This window comes from Dryas octopetala, chromosome 1 (genome assembly GCF_963921425.1).
Source record: "Dryas octopetala chromosome 1, drDryOcto1.1, whole genome shotgun sequence".
NCBI classification, from domain to species: domain Eukaryota; kingdom Viridiplantae; phylum Streptophyta; class Magnoliopsida; order Rosales; family Rosaceae; genus Dryas; species Dryas octopetala.
The window spans coordinates 32,030,377-32,039,514 of record NC_141366.1 but is presented as its reverse complement, the minus strand read 5'-3'; the positions used below and the strand labels follow the sequence as shown (position 1 = coordinate 32,039,514).

Genomic DNA, 9,138 nt, shown 5'->3' with positions numbered 1-9,138 from the left:
GCCTCCAAACCCGAGCCGCTTCACCCGAGCAGCCTAGCTCTTCCGAGCTCACCACCCAATGCCCCCGTGCCTTAAAAACACTTCCGACCCGAGCCTGGACGACGCTTCCACCTTGATTCCGACCCACCCGAGCCTAGCCCAGCCTTCCTTCAGCCGCCTTGAGCTCCGATCCACTCAATTCCGAGCCTAGGCACATACTTCAAAGCCAATTTCAGTCTCGAACAAAACCTCCCAAGCCCAAGCCCACGGCTTCCGAGCCTTAGCTTCCACACCCACCACTTTCGAGCCTCCGATCTGAGACCCACACTTCAGCTCTGACCCGCTAAGGCACACACTTTCGAGCTGCCGCTCCTTTCAACTAGATCCTACCGGCTGTCAAGATTCCGACCCTCTCAGTCTCCCATGCTCTCAATCTGTTAAAGTTTCTCGCTTCCAACAGTCACACAAAACAAATGAACAGTGGGTTGGGCTCTACAATTTACATTCAAATTTTAAATTACAAAGACAACATCCCACCATTCAATTGGGTGGGATTCACTGAGATATCGCCAAGTGTCTACGGCTCTAAGTACGAAGTGATCAGAATTACAAAATAAATAAAATTTTCCTTTATGCCTCACCCCCAAGTTTTCCTACGGTACAGCTTTTTTTGCTAAGGAACTTGGGGGACTCTTGGACAGTACCCTAAGCAGGAACAAGTATGTGGTCACTTGTCGTTCTGCTCGGACTTCTTTGTGTACAAAGTTCCCAACCAAAAAGTACCTTTGGCTTGGAAACTTGGGGGACCTTTGTTCATACTACTTCTCTTCTTAGCATAACGACAAGTCACATAAAACTTAGCATCATGTCGTTTGGGCCTAAGCAAGGTCTTACAAGGCCCAAAGGCTAAGCCTTTCCTAGGCTCCTAGGCTCAAAGAATAAGCCCTTTCAAGGCTCTTGGGCTCCTAGGCCTAAAGACTAAGCCCTTCCTAGGTTCCTGGGTTCCTAGGCCTCGGCCTCTTAAGCTCCGGTCTCCTAGGCTCCGGCCTCCTAAACTTTGACCTCCTAGGCTCCGGCCTCCCAAGCTCAAGCCTTCTAGGCTCCGACCCATGTTAACTCATTGGGATCCCCAAAACGGGTGACACGTGACACTCCCACAATGCAAGTTGTCACAGGGGACACATGTCATCATTGGATTGGTGAACACCCTTCCAAAAGTACTATAAAAAGAGTACTTTCTTGTCAGAAAAGGACAATTCAATCATTATTATACTATTCACTCACTCACTATGCTCAAATATTCTCCTGACACTGACTTGAGCGTCGGAAGAGGTTCGGCTGGTACCACATCGGTGCCCTTCCCGCTCACTTTTGTGTGTTTGCGTAGGGTGCTTTGAATATTATGTTTTCTATCTCTACTCACTAGTCAAACACAGCTACCCGATCCTACCCCACTTCGACGTGTCATCCTCTCAGTGGGAGGTCAGCGGGTCTTCTGGTTTGACTCGACGTTGAGTGCTCTACCATTTTTGAGCATCAACATCCTCCTTCTGTATTCTTGATACCAATGATTTTCATTATTGCCTATAACTTGGACTGTTATTATCACATATAACGATGATAGTTAAGATCTTGTTTTATCCGCAATAGATATTATGTTCTCATCATTCAAACAGTCATATATTTTTCTTTCCAACTCTAATCGAACAACAATTTTAACAATTTCCCTATTATAAGAATAAATATATTGTTAACAATATTTCTAAAGTTGTATCATATATATTTAGAAAAGTTGTATCATATAACATAAATGCCGATAAATCATTGATCGATTGGTACAATTGAAATGTACCTATAAAGATTTTTTTTTCTTGTTTAATTATTTTCTATTTTGTGGGCTAATGTAATTTTATTAGATTTATATAATTTAAATCCCACAATTAATTTTAGGATAATATGATAATAACAGGATATTATAGTATGATAATATTATAATATTAAGATAATATAAAACTAAGATAATATTATGATAATACAAGGATAATATTAAGATTTAAATATTATTAATTTTAGGATAATATTAGACATTTTTTAAATTAAAAATATCTGGACAATATTTTTGGATCTCAGTCAGAAATTAAAAAGTATTAGTCTAAGAGAGAAGGAAATTGAACCGGCCTGCGAAACACTAAAAAAAAAAAGAAAAAGGAAAGCAATAGGTGAGAATTTGGGAAACCAAAGAAATAAAAAATAAAGAAAACATCAGCTAGAGTAAAAGCCCAATGCCGCCGGCCCAGAGTAGGGTCTATTAGTCCAAGGCCCAAAAGATACTCTTGCCTGACCATTATTCTACTGCCATTATTTGTGAAATTTTTACGGTAGAGGGAAAAGAAGAAACATAGGGACACTCAGCTGTGGAGGAAGCAGAAGAAAGAAGGGTTTAAGCACAGTTTCTTTCATTCTCACTGGTACGTGATTTTTCATCCCCTTACTAGCTCTCTTATTCCTTCTAGTCACGATATTTTTTCAAAGATATTTTCTTTTTAGTTTCTGTGTCTGATTTTATTTCACCAATCTCTTAAACACCTTTCAGCTTTGTGAAACCCATTTGCTCTACGACCATTTTTCGCATATTGTTCTAATTTATCGCTTAACAGGAAGAAACCAGTTATTTCTTTTCTTAATTTTTGTTTATTTGTTGGTTCGATTGAAGGGTTATACTGCCAGCTGGCTTTCTGGGTCACTCAAACATTAGAGTAGCTTAAGGTCGAGTTTTATAGTTGAATCAAAGTGTAATTAATGACTTCGATACCATCGAAAAACATATGGATTCGGCGGCAACAATGCCCATGTGGGGATTGGAAATGTTATGTTACATATGAGGGAGACACTGAAGAGACATCCATAGCATCCCAGTTGGTAAAGAATGATAGTGCAACCTCGGAAGCCATGGTTGCCCCCTATGTTGGAATGGTGTTTAAGAGTGATGATGATGCATTTGAGTATTATGGCAATTTCGCTAGAAAAAATGGCTTCTCAATTAGGAAAGAGCGGTCCCGGCTTAGCCCACAATTGGGTGTTTATAAACGTGACTTTGTTTGTTATCGTTCTGGGTTTGCACCCGTGAAGAAGAAGCCTACAGGGGAACACCATAGGGATAGGAAGTCAGTTCGGTGTGGATGCGATGCAAAAATGTATTTGTCAAAGGAGGTTGTTGATGGGGTTTCTCAATGGTTTGTTGTGCAGTTCAGTAATGTCCATAACCATGAACTTTTGGAAGATGACCAAGTACGCCTCCTTCCTGCATATCGTAAAATTCAAGAGGCTGATCAAGAGCGGATATTATTACTTTCTAAAGCTGGGTTTCCCATACATCGAATAGTGAAGGAGTTGGAAAAGGGGATTCATGGTGGACAATTACCCTTTTTAGAGAGGGATGTCAGAAATTTTGTCCAAAATCGGAAGAAGGTTGTTCAAGAAAATGATGCTTTGCTAACTGAAAAAAGAGAAAATGATACACTGGAACTTCTTGAGGCATGCAAGGTGACAAAAGAGGCGGATGAAAACTTTGTGTATGATTTTACAGTTGATGAGAATGATAAGGTTGAACACATTGCATGGTCGTATGGTGATTCAGTCCATGCATACACTATGTTTGGCGATGCTGTTTATTTTGACACTACATATCAATCAATCACGTATGGCATGCTTTTTGGAGCGTGGCTTGGCATTGACAACCATGGAAGAACCATTTTCTTTGGTTGTGTGCTATTGCAAGATGAAACACCTCGTTCTTTCTCGTGGGCTTTACAGGTTTTCCATCTAATATCCACTATACTGTTTTCAGATTAGTTGTCTTCATATATGTTCCCTTATAATGATTTGTCTTTTTGTATACAGACTTTTGTTCGTTTCATGAGAGGAAGATGCCCTCAAACAATTCTAACTGATCTTGATCCTGGCCTTAGAGATGCAATAAGAAGCGAATTACCGGGCTCTAAGCATGTCATTTCTATATGGAATATTCTTCCTAAGGTATCCAGCTGGTTCTCTGGTTCACTTGGGTCTCGCTATGCAGAATTTAAATCTGAGTTTGATGTGTTATATCGGGTGGAGAGTACAGAGGATTTTGAGCTTCAATGGAATCAAATGATTTCATTGTTTGGGCTTACTACAGATAAACATATTGCTTTACTTTATTCATTCCGGGCATCTTGGGCTCTATCCTATATGAGGGGTTACTTTCTTGCTCGAATGGGAACAACAACATATTCAGAGTCCATAGAAGCATTCTTGAAAGGAGTTTTCAGTGCACAAACATGTTTGCGTAGCTTTTTCGAGCAGGTATATTGGTTAAAACCTTTCACATTTGATATATGCCCGTATTTCTTCAATTGTTATCGTTTCTTATGCTTGAACACTTGCAGGTTGGTATTTCTGCCAATTTTCAACATCAGGCACGTCGAGAGATGCAGTATATGCATATTAAAACATGTGTTCCTATTGAAGAGCATGCAAGGAGTATTCTGACGCCTTTTGCCTTCAATGCATTGCAGCATGAACTTGTGCTTGCCATGCAGTATGCAGTATCTGAAATGACGAACAGTTCATATCTTGTTCGTCACTTCAAGAAGATTGATGGTGAACGTCTTGTTATATGGATACAAGAAGATGAACAGATTCACTGTTCCTGTAAAGAATTTGAATCTTCAGGATTATTATGTAGACATTCTCTGCGTATATTTGTAGTGAAGAACTACTTTCAGCTTCCTGAAAAGTACTTTATAAATAGATGGCGGAGAGAAAGCTCTCTTGACTTTTATGATGACCACATTACTCGAAATAGTGATGATGAGTGGTTTCAAGGTTATCAATGCCTTACTGAAACCCTGTTTGCAGAATCTTCAATTACAAAGGAGCGTTCTGATTATGTTCGCAGGGAATTGACAACACATCTCACAAGGATTCTTAATGAGGTTAGAAATCTGCCAGAATGTGAAGGAGTTGCTATGGATCTGACATTTTCCCCTACTGGTTAATTTGAAGTGGTTGGTGCTGTGTATGGTATTGGTAGCAAATGCAACTACAACATACTTTGTGAGATTGAGAGAATAGACGAGTTAAGGAAGGTATGGTCAAAAGGGTATAGGAAGATAATATGACTTTGCATTCATACTCTCATATTTAGCAGAAAAGTTTAACACTTTGAGAAGGGCTAATCACAAATACTGTTGGAAGACCATCACTGTTTGGTTGCAAACTTGCAAATTGTCATTGTAACTTCCTGATGTATAATAACAGAACGCAGCAAAGGATGTGGAGAAAGGAACTTACCTAAGGTGAGGTGCATTGTATATTTCATTGGTAAAATTTGAATAATGAAGCAAATTACAATTTCTTCCTTTTTATGTTCTTGCCCTTTCTTTCCGGAAAACTGTGGGGTAGCTTCCTATAGCATTTACCAGTTTTAATTAGTGTTTTTAACTGATATAAATTGGATTTAAGTGTGCCATCATCCCCACCAATTTGTGTAGTTGTAAAACAAAGCTAAATATGGGGGGAAATTGTTGCGAAATTACGACCGCAGCTCCAGTTTTTATTATATATCCTTTTATACTTTGGAAGTTGGTTATTAAATTTTTCAAGATTAAGGTTTTGCAATTGTGTTAATATCATCATTCTAAGAGTAAGAGGTGCAGAACCAACGTGTGCAACTCAACTATTACTGTATTGGACCTACATCTATGTGTGTGTGAAGGCCAGGCTTGGTTGAACTATTCTAATACTGGCTAGAATTATTGACAATTATTTGGCACCTTACAATCTCATCTTGTCATCTTGTCGTCATTTGCAGACATAAAGAACTAGTTGCGTTGGTCTTGATGAGTCTGGAGTCCTTCTAGATCTCTCTTCTCCATAGCAGTTGGACGGCAGGTAATAATTAAATTAATTTGACAGGATGCAACCAATTTGATCATCATTCAGAAAAGGGTCCCTTTGCTATTGCCTATTGGGAAGAGACAATATTCGTAGTTATGATAATGTTGAAAATTAAGAATGAAAAGGAAAAGCTGCATATTTGTAGCCACAAAGGTGTGAGAACCGTATCGAATGGTCGGTTTTCACACGGTACAAACTAGTAGATGACAAAAAGCCAAAACCAATTTTGCCATGAAAAGATACTTATCTAGTTATCTATTGGATTCATCTGTTTGCTGTCAAATGAATATCTAATTTTGCATTTTCCTATTACTATTAGTGATACTTTTTAGAGCGTACATACATGCAGACATGATCATGTACCTCTTGATTAAGTTGCCTACTCTCTTATGTAGGCATAGAAAAATTTGTGTGATAAAACACCACATGACATATTAACATGGGTTTTTTAGTTTACACAAATTAAAACAAATATACAATCATTTAGATTAAGGGTATAGGGTTTAGTTATGGCCTAATAATTTTACATGTGTTATAATTTGGAAAATATATGGGTCACCCCCAAGGGGTACCTGCAGGTTACCTCACCCCCTAAAAGGCTTATTCGGCAGGCTTAGGATCGGAAATGTTCATTTTTTTATTTTTTATTTTTAAGAAACCACTCTTTAAATACAAACTGTTTATTTATTTTATTTATTCAATAACAGTTACATAAATAAACGATTTTCAATTAAGTTAATTTTTTGCAAAGATGATCTTTAATAGGTGATCTAAAAAATAAACGGTTTCGATTCTGAGCCTACACTGCCGAACAAACATTTTTTTGGGGTAGGATGTATATGGCTTATAATTTTGTAAATTGATAACATCAGTCAAACACAATCATTTTCTTATCTTCAAAACGTATGGAAGCACGTATGAGCATCTGGTGTCTGTTTAGTTATCTAATAATAAATACATGTAGGTCCGGCTGATATTAAAGGATAAATTAGATGCTTAAAAAGCTTATGAAAGTTGAGGAAAATCAACATACAACTATAGGAGCAGGTATGTGGGTACTTTCTTCTTTTATCAGATCCAATATTGGATTCACATATTTGTACGTGGCTATGCTGTAATAATCAAAGTCGCATCAACTAAAAGGGTAATTTCACTTCCCAGGCCTCGGAGGATTTTCATATGTTAAAGCAAATGCCTGGCATTCAGTGTACACTTTCGTATCCTATTATATAATTTTTCCATATGCACAATAGCACCCATTAAAATCTTGCTAGTGATTATTGAATCATGTATTGTATAAAACTCGTATATTATTATTACCTAAAACCTTGTGCGATTTTTCTACGTAGTCTTGTCGTTTCTTCTAGCATATTCCACAAACCTCGGGTCATCTTGCATAGCATGTTAGTTCAATGTCATTTTATGTTTTGGCGTTGGTATCTTTGGTATTTAGGATTTAGCATTTCGGTTTTATACAATAAAGATAATTAAATGAAAGTATCAAATGACACAAAAATCAGGAAAATAAATATGAGACTCGTAATGAAGGAGAAAGTTTTGAAGAGTACAAATCACTAGCTATGAGACTCATGACTAGCAATTGCATTCTTCCTACTTAATTGATGAGGTGGCCAGAGAAACGACATAAAAAGGGATGCATGCACATGTTTAAGTCTACTTGTATGAATATGTACTACTTACGTACAAGGAAAAACATGATAAGTAGTTCTTTAACAAACTGATGAACCATGCAGAGAAAAATGAAGGTGCAGGCCTTTTGTGTTACTCAAAATTTTACATTAATATATTAGACCGCAATCGGTTGGCGTTGAGCTTCACTCCTGATTTCCTCCTTCATTTTTCTTATAAATTCTTCGAATTTCTTGTTCAATTCATCCGTACTACCACTACTCATTAAGTAGTCTTCATCATTTGCTGCTGCTGCTGCTGTGTCTGTATCTTCTTCTTGCTGCTTCATCAAACGCGATTCACTTCCTTCTTCTTCATCTTCGGCGATCAAAGCTTGAGTACTTATTTCTTCTTTTTCAGTATATAAAGACCGATTTTGCTCTTCTTCTTGTTGTCCATCTTCTTCTTCTTCTTCTGTAGTTTGTTGTTCTAATTCACCTTGATGATGATCAGCAACATAAGCGACATCATCGTCCTCCAGAGACCCAATTCTTTCAGCAGGAACTTCCTGATCATCAACAGGTGCTGCTTTTATCTCAGACAAGTTAGAATTGACTGAAGATTTGGCACCAATTACATCAGAGTACAGCTGAGACTCATCATCGGATTCATAATTAACAGAAGTAGTACTAGTAGAGCTGCAAGAAATGGAACTTTTAGCAAGAAAAGCAAGGATTCCATTACAAATGAGAAACATATACTTCCTCTCTAGGGTGTGGCTGAAGACTGACAAAAGGCATGTGGAGAAATAAACATTGAACTGATTCAAGGAATAGGGATTAAATAAACAAAAACCGAATGATGATAAATAGCAAAGAAACAAAGAGAACAAAAAGACTGAGACTACAAACTTCAAAATCCTCTTCATCAGCAACTGGTGCTTGTTGATGAATTTAATCTCATCAACAGCATGCACCTTCTGATCCTCAAAATCTTGCTCCATATATGTTATTAATTCTTTCAAATATAAAAGCAAAAGGGGGAGTTCTTATTGTGAATGAAGACTGAAGAAGGTTATAAGGATTAAGGGATTAATGGAGGCCTTATAGGGGTGTCCTTGTTTTAATTTGTGTGTTTCGTAGGTGTTCTTCAAGAGCTGGCGTCTTGTTGAGGGAACATTAATTATGAAGTCCCTCTTTATTTAGTATTTATAGTAGCCCTAAAACTTGCCACAGCTTTATGGGGCTCTGAGTGAATTTACAAAAATGGCCTCTGTGATTTGTTGTATAAGGAGTGAGAATGAATTGGTGCTAGCTTTTCAAGCAATTTTCCAATTATTGGAGGCAGGAGCAGTACTCCAATATTCAAAGGGCCCTCTTGACGCAGCGTAACACGCAATCAAAAGAGATTAAGAAAAACCAGCGTTAACCCTAAGAAAGAATCTGGAATCTACCAGAGAAATGAGAGAAATCTCAAGGTTTTCTGATTGAAAATAATAATAATGAATGTTACAAATAGCCAAAAAGATTGTTTAAATACGTTCAGAACCCTAGACGTTTAAAATTCAAAACGGAAATAAAAATAGAAATA

The 9,138-nt window shown here is 37.6% G+C and overlaps 2 protein-coding genes across 3 annotated transcripts; one reads left to right on the top strand and one right to left on the bottom strand.

Annotated features, from left to right (window-relative positions):
* The first annotated feature begins 2,349 nt into the window (after nt 1-2,349).
* LOC147299822 (putative protein FAR1-RELATED SEQUENCE 10) lies at nt 2,350-6,143 on the top strand. Of its 2 annotated transcripts, XR_015123742.1 has the most exons (5): nt 2,350-2,447; nt 2,693-3,792; nt 3,880-4,323; nt 4,407-5,318; nt 5,834-6,143. XR_015123742.1 is itself a non-coding variant. In XM_086252794.1 (4 exons), the coding sequence occupies exons 2-4, from the start codon at nt 2,779-2,781 to the stop codon at nt 5,016-5,018; spliced, it is 2,070 nt and encodes a 689-aa protein (XP_086108920.1). In that variant the 5' UTR covers nt 2,350-2,447; nt 2,693-2,778; the 3' UTR covers nt 5,019-5,380. The 2 variants fall into 2 exon arrangements, 1 of the variants encoding a protein (XP_086108920.1); XM_086252794.1 differs by lacking the exon at nt 5,834-6,143 and having other exon boundaries at nt 4,407-5,380.
* Nucleotides 6,144-7,462: 1,319 nt separating this feature from the next.
* LOC147299821 (uncharacterized) lies at nt 7,463-8,709 on the bottom strand. Its single transcript, XM_086229375.1, has one exon. The coding sequence runs from the start codon at nt 8,549-8,551 to the stop codon at nt 7,727-7,729; it is 825 nt and encodes a 274-aa protein (XP_086085501.1). The 5' UTR covers nt 8,552-8,709; the 3' UTR covers nt 7,463-7,726.
* Nucleotides 8,710-9,138: the final 429 nt, after the last annotated feature.

Bases quoted from the DNA above. Each gene is read 5' to 3' on its own strand.
- LOC147299822 (XM_086252794.1), top strand. From the start codon at position 2,779: ATGACTTCGATACCATCGAAAAACATATGGATTCGGCGGCAACAATGC. The intron at 3,793-3,879 runs GTTTTCCATCTA...TTTTGTATACAG, and splicing joins CTTTCTCGTGGGCTTTACAG to ACTTTTGTTCGTTTCATGAG. The intron at 4,324-4,406 runs GTATATTGGTTA...GAACACTTGCAG, and splicing joins TGCGTAGCTTTTTCGAGCAG to GTTGGTATTTCTGCCAATTT.
- LOC147299821 (XM_086229375.1), bottom strand. From the start codon at position 8,551: ATGGAGCAAGATTTTGAGGATCAGAAGGTGCATGCTGTTGATGAGATT.